The 23,054-nt window shown below is 41.6% G+C and overlaps 1 protein-coding gene across 1 annotated transcript in view; it reads right to left on the bottom strand.

The window, feature by feature from the left end:
- Positions 1 to 561: 561 nt before the first annotated feature.
- The window catches only part of COL4A2 (collagen type IV alpha 2 chain), a 146,376-nt gene continuing 123,883 nt past the window's right edge, over positions 562 to 23,054 (bottom strand). Inside the window, exons 30-48 of the mRNA XM_058823172.1 lie at positions 21,032 to 21,193; positions 20,412 to 20,582; positions 19,185 to 19,328; positions 17,797 to 17,922; positions 17,249 to 17,430; positions 15,742 to 15,805; positions 15,283 to 15,357; positions 14,558 to 14,665; positions 13,530 to 13,637; positions 12,218 to 12,289; positions 11,706 to 11,831; positions 10,336 to 10,452; positions 8,776 to 8,937; positions 8,542 to 8,640; positions 7,634 to 7,780; positions 6,917 to 7,033; positions 5,857 to 6,048; positions 4,800 to 5,086; positions 562 to 2,210 (exon numbers count right to left, since the gene is read on the bottom strand). Coding sequence (XP_058679155.1) covers positions 1,956 to 2,210; positions 4,800 to 5,086; positions 5,857 to 6,048; positions 6,917 to 7,033; positions 7,634 to 7,780; positions 8,542 to 8,640; positions 8,776 to 8,937; positions 10,336 to 10,452; positions 11,706 to 11,831; positions 12,218 to 12,289; positions 13,530 to 13,637; positions 14,558 to 14,665; positions 15,283 to 15,357; positions 15,742 to 15,805; positions 17,249 to 17,430; positions 17,797 to 17,922; positions 19,185 to 19,328; positions 20,412 to 20,582; positions 21,032 to 21,193 — 2,714 coding nt within the window. The 3' untranslated portion in view covers positions 562 to 1,955. The remainder of the gene's footprint in view (positions 2,211 to 4,799; positions 5,087 to 5,856; positions 6,049 to 6,916; positions 7,034 to 7,633; positions 7,781 to 8,541; positions 8,641 to 8,775; positions 8,938 to 10,335; positions 10,453 to 11,705; positions 11,832 to 12,217; positions 12,290 to 13,529; positions 13,638 to 14,557; positions 14,666 to 15,282; positions 15,358 to 15,741; positions 15,806 to 17,248; positions 17,431 to 17,796; positions 17,923 to 19,184; positions 19,329 to 20,411; positions 20,583 to 21,031; positions 21,194 to 23,054) is intronic.

The raw sequence follows: 23,054 nt of genomic DNA on the forward strand, positions 1-23,054 counted from the left end.
CCCTGAGAAGTTGTGGGTGCCCCATCCCTGTAAGTGTGTAAGGCCAGGTTGGATGTCACTCTGAGCAACCTGGTCTAGTGAAAGATCTCCCTGTCCATGGCAGGGGGCTTGGAACAAAATTGTTTTAATGGTTCCTTCCAGTTCAACCCATTCTATGATTCTAACCTTTAACTTAATTTATATATATATATTTTTTTTCTGTGGAGGTAACACTTGTCAAGTCTGGTAAATGTCGGTTTCCTGAACACTGCAGAGTATGAATAATGGTTGTTTTAATCTGCAATGCCACAGTTTATTTGCTTTTATCATTCTAACAACAAATTAAATACTATTTTACTTGTTCATCTTAAATAAGTGATTTTAGAGACAGCTTCCCTCTTAGATCTTTTTAAGTGCAATGAAACAAACAAGTGTTCTCTGGTTGAAGAGTTTGAGTTTCAGTGGGAGGAGTTTGCTGGAAGTGCTTTTCTAATTCCTTAGTGCAAACAAAGTATTTCAACAGAGTAGTCCATATGCATTGTATGGAAAGCCACAGTTTACAAAATAGAAATCACCAACAAATAGAGATGTAGAAAAAAAGGGTTTATTTATGATACAGTGAGGTTGGAATGTAATAATAAAAGCCAAGAAGCACCTGAAGCAGGAGTGAGGTGAGTTACTGAAAAATCACTGTCATTGCTATAAATATTAATCAGATTATGTGAACATTAAATTTGTAGCTGATCCTTTTTTCCCTCCTCTCTTGCAGCACTGACAGACAACTTTGGGCTAAATTGTTTCTTTCTACAGAAGAAGGAAAGGACTAGCCATTCTTGCAATTATCACCCCTTTTCTACAGGAAAGGATGATGCCAAATAAATGCCTTGCTTCCCTCCCCTTTGCTTTTGCAAGGATGACTCTGTGCAGGTTGGGATGGTGGCCATCCCACTGCCACTTGTCCCCAGCTGCCAGGACAGGACACATTAATGAGCCAGCTGGCAGGGCTGCCAGTTCTGTGTTTGAGGGTCATGTGGGATCCAGCACTCCTGCACACCCTACCCTGTGTGCTGCTCCAACATGATGCCCCTAAAGCCTGTTTGTGATGAGTGGCTTCATTCTGGAGAGAAAAAGGTGCAATGCAGAAACCAATTGCTGCTGCTGTGGGGGTGGTGTGACACAGATGAAATGTCCACAGCATGGTGGAGCAAGGGATTGTTTGGCTTGGGAAATGTCTAGGAAAAAACACCATCAAGTTTGTAAAATAAAATGGTAATCTTCTTCATGTAGACTTCTAACCAAACGGAAAGAGTTGCATTTTGTGATTTTCTGTTTTTGGGAGCCTATGGGGTTTGTTACTGGCAATGGTTAAGTGCTAAAGCATGGTGAGGCTTGGGAGAAAAAAAAAAAGATGGTGTTGAGTGTGTTTGAAATGCCCAAGCAGAAAATACTAAAATGCAAATTAGGTTTCAGTGCTGAACGTGAGCATTTTGGACAACAGCATATTTTCAGTATTTTGCAACAATTTAGGACTTAGATCATCCTGTGTTAATTTATGGAACTGCAGCTGTTAGTGTTTACTGTTGTGACAAATACAGTAAATAGAAAGATACATATATTCTCTTCAGGTAAAGGTGGTGGGTATCTGACCAAGAAAACCTTTTATTACTGAAGTTTTTTTGGTGTTTCAAAGCTGTGAGTATTTCTATCAATCATTTGGCAAATGATGTAATATTAGACTAGCAAAAAATGTGTATATATTCTGCATAGTGGGAGAACACACCACTAGATCTGTTCAATTTAATTTGTGTTATACTTAACTTGCTTTTACAGACATTTAAAAAATTACTTTCCATTCAGCTTTTGAGGTAATAAGTTAAAAAAAGCACCAACATGATTTATTCAATTGTCTAACCACCTCAGAAGGCTCCTCAGTATAAGAACTACGCGATAAGGAGGTTCCTTATACTGTGAGACTTCTATAAGTTTTTCATACAGACTTGACATCTGCTGATATGGCTTCGGATGAGTCCTGCCTTGAGTGTGTCTCCCGAGGGCTTGCTTTGGAAGGGCTGGTCGATGGTGGTGAGCCAGAAGCTGTATTTGTTGGCAAAGTAGTGGCAGGTTCCGCGGGCGCCGTTGCATTCGATGAAAGGAGTCGCCCTGAAATCCTCCAGGCAGCTCCCAGGGGAAACCAGCGACTGTCCTCCACCTTCATCACCAGCAGCAGTGTGCTAAGGGAGACAAGCAGGGCACTGTTCAGAGCGCAGCCTCAGGCAGTGCTGCCATAAACTCACATGTGTGAAAACAGAAAAACCACTAGAATCGCTCCCAATTCTTATCTCCAGAGCAGAAAGTTGGCCAGTCCTGCAGCTGTGTGAGGGTTTGGCTATGCTGTAACTATATAAAGCAGCTAGCCCATGCACTGATGCCTCTTTGAAATCTTCTAACAAACATCTTTTCTGTAGTTAAGATTGTCACTGTTTGAAATCCTAGAATTGGAGAATCATTTAGGTGGAAAGGGCCCACTGGAAGTCACTTCTCCCAGTTCCCTGCTCAAACCAGAGCTGACACACCAAAGCTGCCCTCAGTTGCTCCATGGTGGAGTTGTTAATACCTCCAAGGATGGACCTCCCACAACTTGTCTGTGCATCTTGCTCCTCTGTTTTACTGTCCTCATTAAGAACAATTTTTCACCATATATGTAATTCAAACTTCCCAAATTATAAAGTCTTACTCTGCATTGCATGTGAGGAGCACTGCAGAAACAGAATTAACTTCAATACAAAAACTAGTTCCTCGTATGAGATGTTTTTTTAACAGTGAATTACACCCGAAATCTGCATCTTTACACCACTCAACTGTTGCCTTTGACAGGTTCTGTGATAATGAACTGAATGTTGCTTTTCTTCTGTCAAAGGCATTACTAACAAAATGGGCATTTTTTCTGTCCCTTTAATAAATATACAGCTGTATTTTTTAGTTATACTGTAGATTTTTTGTTAGGAATTGAAAGAATCTGTAATATAAAAGAAAGCAGGTGGAAAATAAAGTTCTTAAACAGTTTTGTAAATGTAGGGAATGTAAGAGACAGCATACATTATTTCAAATTAGAGGCCTCTGCAGTTGGAGCTGGAAAGCAGACAGTAAAACCTGCTGATGCTATTTGAACCCTGGGATGGGAGCAGCCCTGCTTGGCAACCTCAGGTTGAGCTCTGGTATTCCATGCTTGGTCTGTAAGCTCCAACTCTATGCCCATAATATCTCTTCTGGTATTCACTATGGCTTTTTATCCTCCTGCAATGCTTACCCATATAGGATGTGTGATAGTGGAGTGCCCTCACTACATGAAATCTCACTGACTTCTCTGGCTTCTCTCTTTGGGCAGTGTCTGTGCTGACTGAGCATTGTTCCTTACTCAGGGGAAGGAGGTGACAAATTTAAGCCAAGGAATTAAAACAGCATGTACTCTGAGAAAACCACAAGTGTGCACTACTTCTTCCACAGTTGCCTGAGAAGCAAAAATGAATACACCAAACACTTCATTTGCTCCACAAGCTAGCTGGGAAAATGGGGATTTTTCTCACAGTGCTGACAGACTTTGTTCTGGCAAAAAGTTCTTGCTAAGGTGACAATTTTGCTCTTAACAATGCTCAGTGTTTACATGGGGCTCTGCAAATATTTAATTAATTCTTGGAATTCTTGTGAAGGAACTATGAGATTGGTATCAGGGCTTTTTATAGAAGCAAAAGAAAGGTCAAACACAGGGATGGTAAAAAATTTGACCTACTCTCTCAAAATGTAGGGATTTTTTTTTGTATGTAATTTTGGATTTGCCTGTATCTTCTTTTCTGAAAAATCTAAGTTTTTGGCTTTTGACAAACAAATGGTTTGTGGGTAAGATTGATTATTGTTCTTTTATGTTGTCTCCTGCCACAGAAATATTTTTTCTTTTCCAGTACTGTTTACTTCAGGATTCAGCCCAGTCTTCAAAAATTAACAACATGGGCAAGCTGCTACAGGTTTTGACCATTGTGTTCATCAAGCAAGTCAGAAAAATGAGCATCTGTCAGACCATTCACTGACATTTTAGATGCTCTTTACCATGCTAAGCTCTCTGGGGCTCATATTATCCCTCTGTACAGTCTTGCAAAAAATGCTCAGGCCCTTCAGTAGGTCTTCTGCTGCACACCCAGCACTAAGTTTTTCTGTAACATCCCATCTGCTAATTATAAGATCACAAGATTGAAGAGCTCATGTAAATGATGGGATGTACAGCTCAGCTCTTGCTGCCAACAACACTGAAACTTAATTTTTAAAACAACCAAAGGCTGTCTCTCTTTCCAGAGTAAGTGAAAGACTTTGGCTTCAAAATCGTCGACCAAAATACCAATGATTTTTAAATTTCGAAAAGATGGGAAAAAGAATGTTGCTGCTTTTCCTTTTTCTTCCCCCTAGAAGAGCTTCTTAGTAATGATGTATGTACATAACTCCAAATCTTTAGCTGTGACAATGCTTTGTGTGCTCCTGTTGCATCTCAGTTAGTTTTATCTGTTAAGTGACAGCTGTCCTTTAATTCTGTTCTGAAGTGCTATTTTGTACATAAAGTAAGGTCTCCAGAGGCTACTCTGACAAGAGACAATTTTCTCTGAAATTCACAGAAATTTTCATCTTCCTAGAAATTACTTTTGTAGTTCCCTGGTTCCCCAGTATGATGCATGGTTTTGGTCTGGCTGCCTCTGAAGCAGAGCCGCCTTACTAGTACCAAACACTCAAATTTAAACCCCATTGCTGCACAAAATGTGACCCTGGAGGCCCAATACCATAAGGAAGGAATATCCGATCCACAAACTGCGCCAGCCTTCAGGGCAGTGAGGAATAGAAGCTTCTTGGCTGTGGACAGCAATTGCCACAGCTGGGGCCTCACAGACCGAGCAGCGACTGATATATGGCTTAATGTCTTCTTCTGCCACGGGCATCATTGGGAGAGGTGCTGTAGTGGAGAGCCAGTAGGATTTATCATTTCGACTTGCATAGTAGCAAATATCCCCAGGGTTACAGTAGAGGAATGGCATGGTGCTAAAGCGAGACAAACACGAGCCAGCCAGCCCTGTTCAAAAAGAAGAAGAAAAAGGCAATCATTCTCACAGAAGACAATGTACATTTCCAGTTTCCTGCTCTTTCCCAAGTACCTGCCAGGAAAGCCCCATGGTCCAGAATGTTTTGCTGGCTTTACAGGTGCCCTCAAACAACACTAATGATTTGCAGGAGCTCTCTCAGGGACACTCCATGAAGACATGTAGTTTTTATATTCTCATTTTGGTGCTTCCTAAGCCTGTTTGTTGTAGTCCCAGCTTTTGGAATCCAGGCTGCTGCCAGCAGCTGTAAGACCATGTCTGGCCAGTCTGTTTAGGTCCACTCTGGCCAGCTATGGACCCCGGCCCACATGGTCTTACATGGACAAAAGCAAAAGACCAGAAGCACTCTTCTCCATGTGGGGATGAATGTCCTCTGTTTATTGTCTTGAGAACCACCAGATGGAAGAACCCGTATGGAAAGAGACCTCATGGCTCATGGCGGGAGACTTTTATACCCAGGGAACGGGGGGCAGAGGAGGAGGACCATGGCAAATGGGATACCTGCAGGGAGGGGTGAGGAGAGGGACTGACCAGGGAATACACCACCAGGGGGGTATTGGGGACAGAGGTGGCTGAGGGAGAAACCGTGTGATAGGAGAGGGGGAAGAACAAACCATGTGATATAACATAAACTATTCAGTGCGATATAAAGACTACTCTGTGCAAATCTCTCATAACCCAGTGGAAAACAACAACTAAATAAACTATTTAGTGCAATACAATGAGCAGTATTTGTACATACCTAAATCCTGGTTGTGTGCTTTCTCTTGTCCTTCAAAATACAGCAGGCTGTATCCACTCCAGAGTTTGTTCATGCCCACTGGGCACATGGGCTCTTGGTCGGACTGGCTGTGCTTCACCAGCAGGTATCCCATGCTGACACTGCGGCCCGGCATGCCCGGGGGCCCAGGGCTGCCAGGCCGGCCCGGCTGGCCTTAGAGCAGAGCAGAAAAGAAAGAATCCAACTGGGTTTATGCTCCCACAAAGGATCTGGTGCTAGCTGATACTCCAGCTAAGCTGCTAACCAACAGCTTAATGGCATGATGCCTTTGCTTTATGGTAAGTTATTGATAGAAGAGCTGCAGTTCTAGGATTATAACAGTTGCTGGATAAGGCTCCCTGGTTTCTAACATAATGAATTTCACACCAGAACTAGAGAAAGTCACAAATAAAGTTCTGATGAATTTGAGCATACAGGGATGAGCAGATTTTCCCTTTAAAATATTTTCTTAGTCCAAGATAAGGCAGTGGTTGTTGGACTTCTTGCATTTGCCTCATACACTTGAAACTATGCTCTGCAAATACCTTTTTTTTGTGTGCTTAGCTAACTAAGATAGTAATAGTTCTGCTCTTTGATTTGATAAGGACACAGGTATTTCCTTTACAGACACATTCCCTTACACTTCATCCATCCAAGTTTCACCTACCCAGCCATTCATCTCCATGAATGTAACTGTTAGTTAAACACTAGGCTGAAAATACTTAAAGAGAATAAATACAGTCAGAATGGAACAAACTCATGAGTGGACTGATATTTACAGCTATCAAAATTTATTCTGAAAATACTGCTCTAAGGTAACTCTTAACATTTAATTAGTTGTCCCTTGTGAAGTATCTATGAAAACAGATGCTTTCCTCCCCTCCCCTTCCCTCCCCTCCTGCACCTTCCTTTTGCTCCCTGCCCTCTCCTCTTGCCCCCTCCTCTCTCTCCTCTCATTTCCTTCCAGTGAAGTAGTAACTGCAGAGTGATGAAGTGCAGAGAAATGGGAAAGAGGAAAGAAGTGCTGTGTGAAATCTCTTACCTTCAAATCCCACCGGACCCTGAAATCCCATTCCTCCTTGTTCCCCTCTGGAGCCAGGAGGAGCTGGAATGCCACCCCTGCCCTGGAGTCCTGGCTCTCCTGGTGAGCCTCTGAAACCTTATACAACAATGGTTGTAAGCACAGTGACTGCAGACATATCAACATGCCCATCCCACTTTGTTAACAGGAGCTCTACTTGCATACATTTGGTCCTGTCTGCTGGGCTTGCACTGAAGGTAAGACCCTATGGTACTTGCTCAGGCAAAAAGCACCAAGTTAATTACAAAAGCTTGCTGGGGCCAAGACTACCTGAGTCCCACAACCTTAATCCTTCACTCTTGGCACCACTTATCTCTGATGAGGCTCATGGCAAAAGGTGCAGTGCATCAGCTCTACACTGATGCTATGTTATTCCCCAAGCTGACAGTGTTCCCACAAGGATGTGCACTTGTCCACCAAAGATGTTCAGTCTTGATGTGCATGAGATCCGTATCTGATGTTGCTTTGGCTTTGTGAGTGTTGCCAAAGTTATTTCCTGTTTTGCTTATGTTCTGAATGCTAGGAGGAGGAAGAAAGCTGAAGCCTCAGCTTTGGAAGACTAAAAATTAACTCTCCTTTCTGGATTACAGACTTAAAGTAGAAGAGCATCAAATCAGTGCTCTGGTGGCCTCAGTCTGCTAAGGGGAACAGCTTTCAGTCTGAATGTGTGATTCCTACCTGGATCTCCTGGTGGGCCCTGAGGTCCCATATCTCCTGGGCTTCCCTGAGGTCCTATACTTCCACGGGGACCTGGTGAACCTTGCTCAGCAACCAGCCTTGGAGGATCAGGGGCTCGCCCAGGAGAGCCTGGAGGTCCCTGGAAGCCTGTCATAAGAAGCAGGATGAGATAGTTTGATTAAAAATAAAAACCTGAACCATCCTGTATTTTTTTCCTTAATGTACTTTCATCCAGAGACATGTTGCTCTTACTTGGCTGCATATGCATGAGAGGTCTATGGTCTGCAACTCACCAGCTTGGGTATAGCAGCTATATTATATTGGGGAAATATGTGTGGGTATGGGATGCCCAAGATGAGACAATCTCCAAGTATGGGATCATCTCCAAGAGACTGTCTTCACCTGAACTGTACACAGATAGGCAAAAGAAAATTATTGATGCTACGGCTCCCTCATTTATGACACAGGAAGCTGGAAAGTTCCCCCCAAACAGCTGCAAGTCTCTGAGGTGCAGCATCATCTTTTGGTGGGCTTCAAGAGATACAAATACATGATGGTACAGATGGAGTGATGGATTTTAAAGCTCTCTTTAAATATTCAGGATGTCTTCTCTGGAGGATTAATTTAGACAATAAATCCTTCTTTTTACTGACTTTAAAGGTGGCTCTGATTTTGGAGTTGGCACCTCATATAAGTCAAATCCATAAAGCCAAAACTTGACTCTCGTGTTAAATTCAGGCATCTGCTCCCTGGAAGTTTCCAGAATTCACAGACTCATGCAGGATGGAGGGCTCTGGAGGTCACCAAGCCCAACCTGCTGCTCAAAGCAGGGCCAGTTAGATCAGCTCTGTGGAGCTGCAGAACGAGTGGTTTCAGAAGGAGTCACACATCTGACTGCACACACTTACCCGTTACTCCTCTATCCCCCTTGGGTCCGATGGGTCCCAGGTCACCTGGAAATCCTACTGTGCCCATAAAGCCAATGACACCTTGTTCACCCCTGGGACCTTTAATGCAAAATGATAAGTGGCATTATTGCATTTCAGTACAAATCAAGTGAGTGCAAAAGTCACGGTGTTAAAGCTGTTGTAGCACAGAAGGCTCCCCTGCTTCCTGCCACGATCAGCATTTCCCATCCTTACCTTTTGGTCCAGGGAATCCAGGCAGGCCAGGACTTCCTGATAATCCAGGATCACCTCTACTTCCTTTTGGGCCGATTTCTCCAGTCCTACCTGTTTCTCCACTTTCTCCTTTGCTTCCTGGTGGAGCAGGAGTTCCAGGCTGCCCCTGTGGTCCTGGATAGCCTGTTTAGAGGACATATAGATTGTAATCTGTTTATACAGATTATATAGATTGTAATCTGTTTATACTTAACATCTGGGCACACAAGAAAGTAACAGAACTATCTAACTGTATCCCATCAGGTCCTATTTCCTTAATTTAAGCAGGGGACAGATTTATTCAGCATTCCTGCTCCTGCTCTCAGGCTGGCAGCAGTGGCAGAGGAATTAGAGTATGAAGCTCCCACAAAACAGTGTTATCTCAAGCAAGATTTCAGCAGAAATAGGGTGCCTGCTGAGATACAGCCTTCCATGAGCTATTCCTTCACTAGCAAATGCCCCACTTCCCTAGGTGTTTCCTTGCTTCATCCTAAATTATCCAAGTTGCTAGAGAGAAATCAGAGAGCAGCAAGTATCTGACTCAGAGCCAAGGACTTACTGTTCTGTGTATCTTAGTGCTCAGTTGAACATCTGGAACCAAATAAGTACTTCGTGCTGTCTTGGGAATGATGGGAACAGCTTCTTTTTCTAGAATTTCATATTGCCTGAAGCTAAACCTGGCAGGTTTCTCTTCAGCTACCTCTGCTGCTTACAAGACATTTGGACTTTTTTTTTCTGAGGAGAGAATTACCCTTACTATGAAGGGTTTTGAGTGGGGCATCTCTTGCGCTGCCTTTTGAAGCTGGATCCCATGAGGATACGATTGCAAGATGTATGTGGCAAAGTCAGAGTGAGCCATACTTGTCTCACCATTTTGGCTGGGATATGGTGTTCCTGTTTCCACTCTCCTGACTGCTTGGAGAGTTCGAATCAGTATGCAGAGTTAGGCCAGCTCACATCCTCTTTAAACTTGGAAGCCTAGGCATTTTGTTGGTTTTCAGCTGGTTTGTCTGTTCTAAATTTTTGCTGAGTTTACAAAAAAATTTCCATCCATCATATAAAGATGTTAGTGGAATAACTTCTGCTACAAGCTCTGCTTGTATAGTGGCACTGCTGTTTGAAATGATTGTGCAGTCCAATAAGGAACAGGAATTTTCAAGAAGGAAGAGCTAATCCTTTCCAGTGTAATTTAGCTTGCATGGTCATTTCACATAGGAGAATTTTGTGAATGATTAAGACTATTTAATAGACTTGCAAGTCTGCCACAGACCTCAGATTTTAGAGTAGTAGATTAGCATAATGCTTCTGAAAGTTGTCAAGAGAATTCTGGATTATTTAATCTGTTATTTGCATAAAGATCAAACCCTCCCATGAGGACAACCTGGAGGAACTGCCTTTTGCTTTCAAGAGGTTATTATCTATCTGATAACCTCTCTATTATCTGATCTACCATGAGTTCTGTTCAACAATTTTAGTGCTATATTTAGGGCTACTTTACTGATTCAAGGCAGAAATAACAATGACTGCTGTTGCATGAATTACCTGGCACTCCATCTAGACCTGGGGAGCCTTTATCACCAGGATATCCTGATATATTTGAAATCCCAGGGGGCCCTGGAAATCCTTCCTGCCCAGGAATACCAAAGGTTCCTGGGACTCCTGAAGGGAAAAAAAGAAATAATTAATACTGTAAGAAAAATGCACAATTGCAATTAAAATGACTCACCTTAGATTAAGGAGTGGGATTTTCAAAATAGAAAACACCTGCAGTTCCCACTGATTTTTGTTTTGCTTTTTCAGATGATACTGTGGAAGTTTTGGTTTTTTTTAAAGAACCAAATACTGTCCTCTGCCAAAGCTCTCTGGATAGCAAATTACATTTCACTGTGTTGAATACTAATAATCTTGTGTCTGCCAGGTAAAGTATTATTTCAAGATAGGAAATACTCAAAATATAATAGGTATACTGAAGCAGGCAGGAAAGCAGCTTTGTTCTTCTGTGCCTGCAGGGTCAGGGCTGACAATTAGCATTATCTGGCGTGAGTTAAAACCAAAAGTTCAAATTCAAGAAGTTCTCTAGAGATGAAAAATTGTTAAGCGGTCAAAAATCTGCCCTACCAATGACAGATTATTCTTTTGTTAGGAATTTGACCTTCTGTTTATAATTGTGACAAATAAAAATGAATGAGGTAAGCTGTTTTTTTGAATGCTTGATAATAAATCTCTGAATGGTGTTTGAGATGGCATAGCATGTTAGTAACAATAAAAGAATATGTAACACAAAAGAATATGTATGAACCACTGAACCAAGCAGGCAAAGGCTTTGTTTAAAAAACAACCCCCCCCCCAAACATATGTAATTAGTTTATTTGTTCATAATATCAGTCTGGTGGCTTCTTGATGAATGAAAACCAGGTGGTGGCCCATTCTGAGATGAGCACAGTCTGCTACAGCACAGAGGGCTGAAGCTTACTCTGCACAAGGGGTAGATGGCACCAGCAAAGCACTGGGTATGGGAACAGAGCCCCCGAGGTGCCAGCAGGACCATCACACATTGAGAGGCAGTGAGGCTTTCAGGAGAAAGGGAAATATGGACAGGTTTGAACACAAAGAGCTTTTGTGTAACCAGAACTCGATTGAAAATATTTGGGGAGCTGATGGCTGAGAGTAGCTCTGGCATTTGCAGCTTGCTGAGCCCAGTGGGTGCTACAAGATGGGGAGGCAGCACTGGGGAACACACACTGCTGATCCTGAGCAAGGGCTGGCTGAGCTGCAGCACAAACTCCAAACAGTGACCTCCCCAGCTTCGGGAGTTCACCTATTCACCTGTGTACCCCACAGTGTATTTTGTGACATCTCTAGCACCCACAGATAACAAGTCACAGGTGGATGCCATTCTCTGAAGCACAGACCTGGAACACCTCTCTCTCCCTTCTGGCCTGGAGGTCCTCGGCTGCCTTCTACTCTGCTTGGCTCTCCTGCTTCTCCTTTGTCCCCCACTGGACCTGGGAAACCTGCAGAGCCGTACCCATCTGGACCTGTTGAGTTGTTCAGAATAAAGAGGAAAGCTGAAACATTTCTGCATATAACAGTGCATGCTAAAGTACATGTACAGAGCATGTGGATTTACAAAATACATGAGTCTGTAATGGCTCATTGGATAAAAGGCTCATGATGAGAAAAAAGGCCTTGAAGTTTTAACTTTATCAGAGGAAAGAAACAATGATTTGAACTTGTGTTCTGATCCACCTGTGGGATAGCACATAGTGTATGAGTTGTTTGCCAGAGCCCACAATAATGAAGCACATTCCAAAGCTTTGAAGGACACAGTTAAAAAACGTTGCCTTAGAGAGATCTCACTGACCAAACTTGAAGAGAACACAATGTTGTGCCTGTGAACAGGCAGAGTAACAGCCTCACTTACCTGGTGATCCTGGTAAGCCCTTAGTGCCCGGTAAACCATGCAGTCCACTGATTCCTCTGAAGCCAGGCTGGCCTGTTTTAAATTTATATTAACTTTTTATTAGTCTGTATATATTCCTGGGCAAAAAAAAATCAAATGCTTGAATAAGTGCTATTCTATGTTAAAATGTGCTGTATTATATGCAAATTAATTAATTACTGTAAGTTTATTATTAAATACACCACGCTATGGTTTTGTGATTGGCAAATTTTGTTCTTATCCAATAAACTCATTACTCAAGAGATATTTTTAAAAATATCTCTGATCCATCTGGCAGCATGTCATTAGTTCCAGTCTTGCTGCCATAGTTTTTTTAATACCCATTTAGTTTTCCAAAATCCTCAAGCCAAGACAATTATGACATAATTGTAGACTCTAAATGTGGTTATAATAAAGCTGTCTTCAGGAGCAATTCATTCTGTGTCATTTAAAAAAAAACCCCAAAACTCTAAAAAAATGTCTGATAGCTACCATTACTATTGTTACAGGTAGAATTTATTCCATCTATTTGTACCTGTCAAAGTGGTAAGTATGATGTTAAAGCTAGACAATGGCCAGAGCTCTGGAGGACTATTCAGTCTCAGAAAAATAAGTGTCTGTCTGTCTCTCTTCACTGTCTAAAAAGGCAGTCTTCATAACTGTATTAGCTTAGCTTTGAGGCAGATTCAGATAGAAGAATCTTACTAAAAGATTTCTGGCTGAAAGGTAGAAAAAAATCTGCTGCCTTAATATATTAAGGAATTAAGTGGCCACCATTGAGATTCCGTATTCTGTGATACAAACAGCTTCATTTTAAACTATCACCTGCATTTTCACAGCACAATTCTGCCTAAACCATAAGTCATTTATTCTTGAAACTAGATATTGAATCAGTTAAAAGTTTTTGGTGATGATGCAGGACAAATACATTGTTTACTATCTAATGCCACATTATAATATTCTCATATTGTATATTACTACCCTTGATGCATGTTTAATAATTTTTATTGCTTTTTTTCTTCCTAGCTGTCATGAGAAACAAAAATGTTTCTTGCAAACTGCTTTCCTAGTTGAAGAGGTCATAAACAGTTAAAACGAGCTGAAAAGACACCAGAAGCCATAAATCAGCAACATCTCATTGTTAATACACTTGGACTTTGTGAGGAACAAATATTTTAGTACAGGAAACTCTGCCACTCTGAACTGCAAAACCCCCTTTCTTCTTCTTCACTCCAAAAGAACATTTGCAAGTGCTCACACAGAAATGATTGAATAGCTGAAGCTGTACAAATACCTGCTTGTCCTGGTAAGCCAGGCCAGCCAGGAGCTCCCTTTTGACCTGTAAGTCCAGGAGTCCCAGGGCTTCCTTGCTGCCCTGGGGGGCCAACCAGTCCTGGCAAACCTGCGTGACAACAATGAATCATTGCTCATGAGCATCCTTAAAACCAACAGCCAAAACTTGTGCTACTTTCATTCTCCCAGGCAGAAAAATAAAGACCTTCCCTTCTTGATGGCATTGTATGGCACTGCACTACTCATCCAAGTGGAAGAAAACCAAAAAGAACACAGGTAGGAGAGACAAAGTATAAAAGAAGAGCTCATTACAAACTTCGGATTTCTGACAGCCTCAGAAAGACAGCAGGCTCCTCCTAATAAAACGACTTCTATTGCCAGTTACAAGTGATTTAATTTCTGTGCGTGTCACTTTCCCCTTCTGCTGCACTTGTTTTGCCTTTCCCACTGATCAGACAAGAAATGTTTCCCAGTGAGGCACCTGTTGAAGTTCTTCCAGTCTTGGCTGGAGTTTCTAGGCCTTCTAATGAGAAGAAATGTGGAGCAACTGTTCTAAAAGAGCATTTCCATGATCCTCCTGCAATAGGACATGTTCTTAAGCCCTGAGTGTGTGATCCAGCCACAGCTGAACCTCACTTGGCTTCTCTTGTAGAGCTGGCCCATGAGCCTGACTCAAAGGCTCTGTAACTGTGTCCTGGGAGATGCTGACTTCATTTATGGCAGGAAAGGTCACTGAAAAGCCTACTCCTTGTAGTATTGAGACATTAGAATACCTGAGTATGGCAGCAATCAACACTTTGACTGGACACATGGTTGCTACAGAAAAGGAAAAACTGGTATCAAGTAGAGTTAAGTTTTTGCAATTTCCTCTTAACTTCTGCTGTTTTCACATCCTTGTCACTGCTCCTCACCAATTTACAGAATGCTAAGCATATTAAAAACTTAACTACTTTCTTTTGATGGAAAGAGTACTTTTCTTTGTCCTCTTAAACAATGTTATTCTTTGGAGTATTAAAAAGAATATTTTACCTTCTTGTCCCACAGAGCCAGGGACACCCTGTGTGCCCTTGAGACCTTCAATGCCAGGGAAACCAGGATCACCACCTTCTCCTTTTGGTCCCACACCTCCTCTTATGCCTGGAAAACCACAAAACCAGTATGTTGTTTTAATTCCTTTAATGTTCTTTTAAGCAAACGAGCATAACATGAACTTGGCTACTGAATGGGTCCTGGTCTTGCCACGTAAAGACATTCTTCTAGTCAGGGTGCTTATATAATCTGGGAGCATGAACAGTCCTCTGGCCAAATGATCATTAAACTTGTTTTTAAAAGTGCTCCCAAATTATGTGGAATTCATATTCAACACTAATGATGTTTAAGTACATTGCACGTACAGGGAAATTTAATATACTACCTAACAACTCAATCCAAAATCTACAAGACTTTGCTATCCCACCTTCTAGAATCATGGCCTGATAATGCTCCTTTTGTCATCAACAGCAAAACAAATTATACAGAAATGTTTACTGGAGTTGCCTGTGATGATGTTTACTGCAATAATGGTACTTTGAGTTGAAGAAGTAAATATAACACATATTAATTTCAATAAAGAAAAGATGAACCTCTCCAGGAGTTGTCATGAGAACACAGGTTCAAGAGCCACCAAAAGCCCATGGAAAGCTCCTTCTCCCTTCCTCTGGGAACTTTGTTATGTGAAAAGAAATACATTCAGACAACAACTGTGAAATGAATACCTGTTAAGCCTGGCACACCAACTTCCCCTTTCAGGCCTGGCATTCCTGGTAAGTTTATAGTGTCTCCCCGATCACCTGTTTCAAACAAAAATGAACACATGAGTGGTAAGGCTTTAATTTAAACAGTACTTCCTGTTGTTTTGAAGGAATTTCAACTTCAGAGGCAAAATTCTGCAACTATTATCTTTGTAGAATAAAAGAGAAGTAAATTAAAGACAGCAAAAAAAGTGTCTGGAACAGCTTCCCTCCTTGCCACAGAAGGGTTTATCCATGGACAGCACGTGTTGCATGAAATGAACAGTATTAACCTTTTTAGAGTCTTCCACACCTACAATATCATTCTGTGAGACTGCAGAAGGACTCTGAGATTGCAGACACACTGAGACCCCTCAGAACTTAATGTCAAGTATTTGATGGGTGATGAATACAGAGAATGCTCACATAAAAGAACAAACTCACCTATTTCTCCATGTGAGCCAGGAGTACCAAAATGGCCTGAAATTCCTGGAATGCCCTTTTCTCCCTATCATATGATTGAAAACAAGCATCAGTTAGTGAAGATGAGGATTTATTCAACCTTCCAAGCAGCTGACTTTGGAAATACTAAAAAGAGGCTATTAAAAGTACCACTTTTGAGGTTTGTAGTACTTTATAGAGTAATGCGGCAGCAGTCTGTTAATCTAAATCAGTACCAACCAAGGGACAAGTTATGTTTGCAAAGGCTTAAGTTTAAAATTGAGCATTATGCATATACAGCAGTGAGTCCTTGTGCTGGTTTTGGCTGGGGAAGACTTATTTTTTTTCACAGTAGCCAGTATAGGATTGTGTTTTGGATTTGTGCTGGAAACACTGTTGATAACACAGGGATGTTTTCATTCCTACTGAACTGTGCTTACACCATGTCAGGACATTTTTTGCTTGTCACTCCACCCTGCCAGTGAGCAGGCTGGGGGTGAGCAAGGATTTGGGAGAGGACACAGCTGGGACAGCTGATCCCAACTGACCCAATGGATATCCCACACTATGGCCTCATGCTCAGCATGTAAGGCAGATGGCATGGTGGACTGGGGGGTAACAATGCTTGGCATCAGCCAGTTGGTGGTGGGCAATAGTTTTCATTTGCATCACTTGCCTTTCTTGGGTTTTATTTATTTATCATTGTTATATTATGATTATGATTATTACTACCACTATTATTATTTATTGTTATTGTAGTTTATTTCAATTCTAAAACTGTTCTTATCCACAAGTTCTCTCACTTTTACCCTTCCAATTCTCTTCTCCCCATCCTGCTTGTGGGGATGTGTGGGGGAGCAAGCGACCAGGTGAGGCTTAGATTCTGGCTGAGGTTAAACCATAACAGTCCTGCAGTCCTTGGTTAAAAAAAAAAAAATCTTACTGAAATCTGAAGGCAAAGAGAACCTGAGAAAGGAACATAGTTTTTGTCTCTCTTAAATAAATGATGTCTATGAACTGTCAGGCCTTTTCTAAGCTTTTATTTCTTCCAGTGTAACTTATTTTGCAGCCAGAGTGAATTACAATGAATTGCCCTCTAGAAGCTAAGATTCTCAGGCTTTTCTACTGTTAGGTAAGTGACAGTGAGTAACTTTTGGCAGTGATACCATTAAGTCCTGGGACAAAGAGAAAAATAAGCCCAACACTGAGAATAATTTTTACCAGCAGCTGTGGCAACAGGATCAAAGATCTAGAAGGAACCATCTGGATCGTCACTGGCAAAATGCCGGCATATGAAATTTGGACTTCTCACAATGAGAAAAGAAATTACTCTGCCTGATGAATGTTGGAGAGAGCAAGCAAAAGTATTTGATCTATTCATCCAATGCTTATGGCATTTTTATCTTTGCACTGCTGTTGTTCAGCAAAATTTCAAGGGGTGAATGCCACTTCCTGAGAAGCTGAATGCCAGCACAAGGACACCCTTATTCCCTCATGTGCATGAACTCACCCTGACTCCTGTGGTGCCAGGGAAGCCTCTGATGCCAGGAGAACCAGCAGGACCAGGATATCCTTTCACACCTGTCAGCCCTTTCGCACCGATGTCTCCTTTCACACCAGCCACATAGCTGGGATGCCCAGGGGACCCTGGGGTTCCTGTCTTTCCAGGAAGGCCTGGCATTCCCTTGCTTCCTGCAGGCAGGGAAGAAGAAAAATAAATAAGGGAAGACTGACATGTAGGCTTGTGTGTAAGAAGTTTTCCTGCTACTGGTCTTTTCGAAAAATGGCACCACAATGTGCTGTACAAGGCAACACACACACACACACACACACACACACACACACACACACCCACACACCCACATCATCCCTCAAAGCTTTCCTTGGGGGTGACTCTGTGAAATGCATCCAGGAGCTCAGGTTCTGCTGTCAGAGACCTTGCTGGGGAGGCTGCAGCCAAGTGGTACAATGAGCAGGGAATGTTTAATTTGGTAGCTGAGAAAAAGCACTAAATGAGAGTTCTGAATGTGCTTGCCTTGTTTTACTATGGCCACTGACCTTTTAAGCCAAAGAATCCCTTTGTGCCCCTTTCTCCAGCATCTCCTTTTTCACCTTTAACTTCCATCATCATGCTGGGCATGAGCTTTGGAGGGTCTCCTGGTGGGCCCTGATCCCCACGGTCACCTGAAGGGTAAAAAGCCCAACCATATTACAAAATGCTAGTCAGCAGCATGGTCAGAAAAAGTGAACAGAAGAGTGACTTAGGAGAAAGGATTGACCTTGCACAAGCTACAGAAAATCTATTTGCATGAAAAGTAACGTGTCAATACAACATGGCAGTGGAAGAGTCACGCTTAAGAAAACATGAAAACTGAGTTAAACTTTTGTACATAAAATCCTGGGAGTTGGACCCAGACTCCTCTGTGATAGATAATTTATCTCTCAGTAGATCAGTTAGGAATCATGTTTTTATAAAAAAAGCCCCAAAATCATGGTTTATTAAAAAAACCAAGAAGCACAATGGAGAAAGCACAGAAAAGTAGTTTAGTTCTAGTGCAAAGGAAACTCTCAATCAAAAAGCCTTGGGCAAAAGAGTGTTTGGATTTGTGACCAGCTATAGTGTTCATTTTCTTGAATTTATTGGGTGATATCAGTAAATATCCAGAAGAAGGGACCCATACAGACTCTATGAGTGCCTTTAGTTCTTTGTGGGGTGCAGAGACAGGCCAGTCACCCAGATTTGTCTCCTATGATTATGCACTGTCTCATATTTCTTCAACAAGAAGTGTATTTGCACTTCTCTTCACAGGGGCTGTTTTCACACATGTCTTTTGCTGAGACTGTTGCTGGGACACTGTTCTGCAACCTCTGAATTGCAGACACTTTTGTAAAAAATACCAATCTCAGGGTCCCTAGAAAGAACATTTTGGTCTTGTGGCAAAACATTTATTTAAAGGCGATTGTGTGTAATCAAAAGAGGACTGAGTTACAGTTTTCATTTCACCAACAATAATACCAGCTGAATGTTTGTTACTTTTAAGTTTTTAATAATATTTGTGACTTTTAACTACATAATTTTAACTACTTAATTGCCTGTTTTTCTGAATATTTAACTGTCTTTACAGTGCAACTGGAGAAAAATCTAAATATTCTACCCCAAACATCTTAGGCTTCCTGGGAAAATGCTCTCATGACTTCTGCACATGTCCAGGGGTGCCACTATCTGAGTTCAGATGAGTAATAAGATATTTGTCTCCAGCCTTAAGTGTGTAAAGACGTAATCTTTCCCTGAGTCTAAAATCCAGGCCTCTTGGCCAGAGGCCCATGTGTGAAATAGGTGGAGGAATGTCTGAGCTAAATTTAACATGTGAAAAATGTGTCTTCTTTGTAAAATAGTTCTGCAGATGTGAAGAGCAAACACACTAGTATCCCCCATAAGCAAATACCTTTGAAGCCACGTGCACCCTGTGAGCCTTTATCTCCCTGAGCCCCAAATGGGCCAAATTCTCCTTTGATTCCCTTGATGCCTGGTCTTCCTTTTAGGCCTGTCATGCCTTTGAAACCATCAATGCCGGGGGAACCTTTCAAGCCTTTAAGAAAGAAGGGGAAGAGAAGGGTCACTTAACTCAGATTTCTGCAAATTAAGTAAATATGAACCAACTATTGTTTGTGTGCCTGGATGCCTACAGCAATCTGTGTGTCTGGAGCAGGCACCCAAGCTCTCTAAGAGGTAGTAGAGCTCCTGAGGTAGTGTGCTCTCAGAAGTACACAAACCTGCCTCAAGTGGCCAAGAAGAGGTATTGTGGAGATGACCAGAACTTACTGCCTTCTTCTGAGAGATCAGTACAACCCCTCTCCTAGAGATGAGCTTGAGATATGTACCTAGTTCCACATAAGGCTTGTAGTCAGTCCGGTCTACAGGTAGACATACAAATCATGGGTCTAGGACTGGCTGGTCCTTTCTCACCAAAAATTTCCTATTTCTCGTTTCTGAACAAGAGAATGCTGTTTTACATGGGTAATGCCAACAAACAGATTTTAATTTCTCTCAAATGAGAGCTGATCTCAGAACTAGTCTTGTCCTGTCTTTCCAACTGATGGAACTGCCACATGTATTTTGAAGCATGCTTTGTGCTCAGCTTGGCTTCACATGGAGTTGAACCCTGTTGAAACTCCCTGTGTGGTGTAGGCAATGTGCATTACACAGCTGTGTTTTCTTGTGGCTGGTAGGTGAGAATCTCACATTCTCAACATAACATCAGTGTCCTAAAGTCACCATTGAGGTCCTGTGTCTGGTATTCTCAGTTCACAGCTCCCACCTTTAAAAAACTTTGAAACCAATGTTTAAGGAAACATCTCTTACATTTCACTGAGGACCAACGGGACTAGGACAAGGGTAAGACTTTTAGAGAGAAAACAGTAAATATTGTGTAATTTTTAAAATGAGAATAAACTAGCCATTGCTCTTCTAAATAGGGCTGCATATCACAAGCTAGCACTGTGCCAAGCCCAACACAGTGGAAAACGGGCAGTGATTTTGGAATGTATTAGGCACATGATCCTAATTCTACTGTTTTAACTAGAGGGAGACCAGCAGAGAATATGTCTGGTTCATGTCTGCACAGAAAAGCTTTAGTCAAGCACTGCTTTCAAAGCAGCAGTTCAGAGCTCACCTTTATCTCCTGGAAAGCCATCCATTCCACTTATGCCAGGCGGACCAGTCACACCACGTATACCTGGCAGTCCCGTGTGACCCATGTCACCTTTGTCACCAGACAGACCCTTCAGGCCCACGGGGCCAGGAAAACCTTGCTCACCATCTTCTCCCCTAGCACCAGGTGGACCTGTTGTATAAATGTGAGAACAGGGAGATTAAAAAGGATGATTTCCTATAAGGTAGCTAAGAGGAGAAAACTGCTGTCCTATCAACTTCATATCAAAGCGGGAAAATCAGGATTTTTTTCATCAAAGAATTGCAGAAGTTATTGTAAAGATAAAGTAGCTCATCAACATGAACCAGCTTCGCTACCAGTTTGGTTCCACGCCCACTTGCAACAGGATCTTCCCCTCCTCTTTAATTCAATAATTAAGCCCCTTTTCCATAAGCCTACACTAATTTGGTGGCTTCCTTTTTCCAGTCTGCCTGACTTGGTAGGTGGCTACAGAAAGAAAAGCAGCAGCTCCGCCTGAGAAGATCATCCCCAAACTTAACTCTCAGCTGTGGAAACCTTACAGTGGCCCTGCCACAGAGGACTATCAAGAGGAATGACACAGGACTGCACTACTTCCTCACCGAGAGGTCCTTGAGAGCCAGGGCCACCATCTGGCCCACGGTTTCCTGGTGGACCTGGGAATCCACGTGTTCCTGGTGTTCCTGGTAATCCCATCAAACCAGGGAGACCTTGTGGCCCTGGATCTCCTTTGGCTCCTGGCGAACCTGGGCTACCATCCGCTCCTAAAAGACCAAAATTATGCGTTAGAGAGCATCATATGCAGAGAACATGTTTTTATATATTTCCTCTGTGCACATCCTCGGCTTCCAGGGTGTGTTTTGCCTTTGGAAATTCAATGAGAACAGGAAAAGCAAATTAAAGGACTGGTCTTTAGATTTAAAATAATTGATGTTACCACCAATGATCTCAATGTTTGCATCAGATAGATTGACTGACTATTTCAAATGAATGATAACGATTTGGCATCATGTGGATATACATGCAGGTCTCTTTCAGTTTTAATCCCAATCTTTCTATTTTAATCCAAATAATTCTGTTATTCCTGATATCCCTGTCACATATGTATTAGTAAGAACTGAATCAAGCAGCTGACTGCACCACTGAAATAATGCTATGTATCTTTTCTAAAATTTTATAGGCAGGAAAAGTAACATTTAAGACAGATGGTGGGATCTGTGTTATTGTTTAGAAATTTTCATGTAAGGTCATTACAAGGCATTTCTGTAAGACTGATATAAATTCCTAAGCAAAAAGGCCCTAAGTTTGACTACATGCACTGGGTGAAAAATTATGACTCTACCATAAACCAGTAAAGAGGGTGTTAAGTTTTAAAAAGATAATGCCCATTTTTCATTCAGATTGGAAAAGCAGCAGCATACAAATAGTACATGGCATTTAAAATCCAGGTCAAGTGGATCTCTTTCTCTTTCTTCAGGTTTTGCATGAGTGTAGGTCCATTGGCTTGACTGTAGTTTAAAGAGCTTTATAACTGTGGTCATTTAAAGTGGGTTTTCTCAACAACAGCATACAGGCTTTAGTTTGCTATTCTGAGTGAAGTGGCAAAGGTGGTATAAATAAATTCCTAGTAATTTAATGTAAAATTTTAAAATTTCATACTTGTAGAAAAATTCATATGCTATCTGGAGCCATTCTGTCAGAACTGTAAAATAAATCAAGAACAGACAAACTAGTAATGCTTTTTATTTTCGCTGTATTTTTTACTATTTAAAACTTAGTTCCACAAAAATGCTTACAAAAAGGGTGCAAAGTCGCACCATATTATTTTTTTCAAACAAAATTAGATTTTGTTCCCTCTTCAGAGGTGTTAGTGATGTTTTCTGCCTTTTCTCAAACTTGTTAAAGACCACAGAGCTGCTTTCATCCCTTTCATTCACTCTGCGGCTCTCCTGCAGGTGAAACTAGCTCTCCTCACTTCAAATAACTCTGAGATGATGCTCTTCTTTATTTATTTTCATCAAAAATCATGAGAAGGATATCCAAAACTAGTTCCTGCGATAAACATTGCTTTGAGCTAGTCATACAATTACTACTCCTTTCTCAGTTCCACGCAGGGGAATGGGGGTAATCAGCAGTCCTAAATTTAATTATGGGTTCAAATGCAATTGAAACTGTGTAGCAGGGTATGCTAAATTCCACATGTGCTTTTGAAAGTCCTTCACAGAGTTGAGAGAGTGAAAAAATCAGATTTTGTGGAGAAACTCTGGTTTCTGCAGGGATTTTAGGATATTTTTTATGGTCTGTGACATAACAAATGAAAATTAACACCCTGAAGTTATAAATAAGTATATAATACTATCTTTTTCTTATTTGTGAGTGCCTAAAAACTGTCAAGGTAAAATAGCTTATTAGCAGTTACCAAACTCTCTGTCCTCTTAGCTAAAATTGACAAATTCAGCACTACTGCAATGTGCTGATCAGCAAAGCCATGCAATATCCAGACATTTTTGGTGTGGGAAAAAAAATCTCAGTATTATTGCTGTATGTAAATGAAAATTGAGGATAATAGCAAAACCACCATTCCCTTAACTACAGGGCAAAAAATTAGCAGTACATCTGAAAGCA

The sequence above is a fragment of the Ammospiza caudacuta genome, chromosome 2 (genome assembly GCF_027887145.1).
Source record: "Ammospiza caudacuta isolate bAmmCau1 chromosome 2, bAmmCau1.pri, whole genome shotgun sequence".
Lineage (NCBI taxonomy): Eukaryota > Metazoa > Chordata > Aves > Passeriformes > Passerellidae > Ammospiza > Ammospiza caudacuta.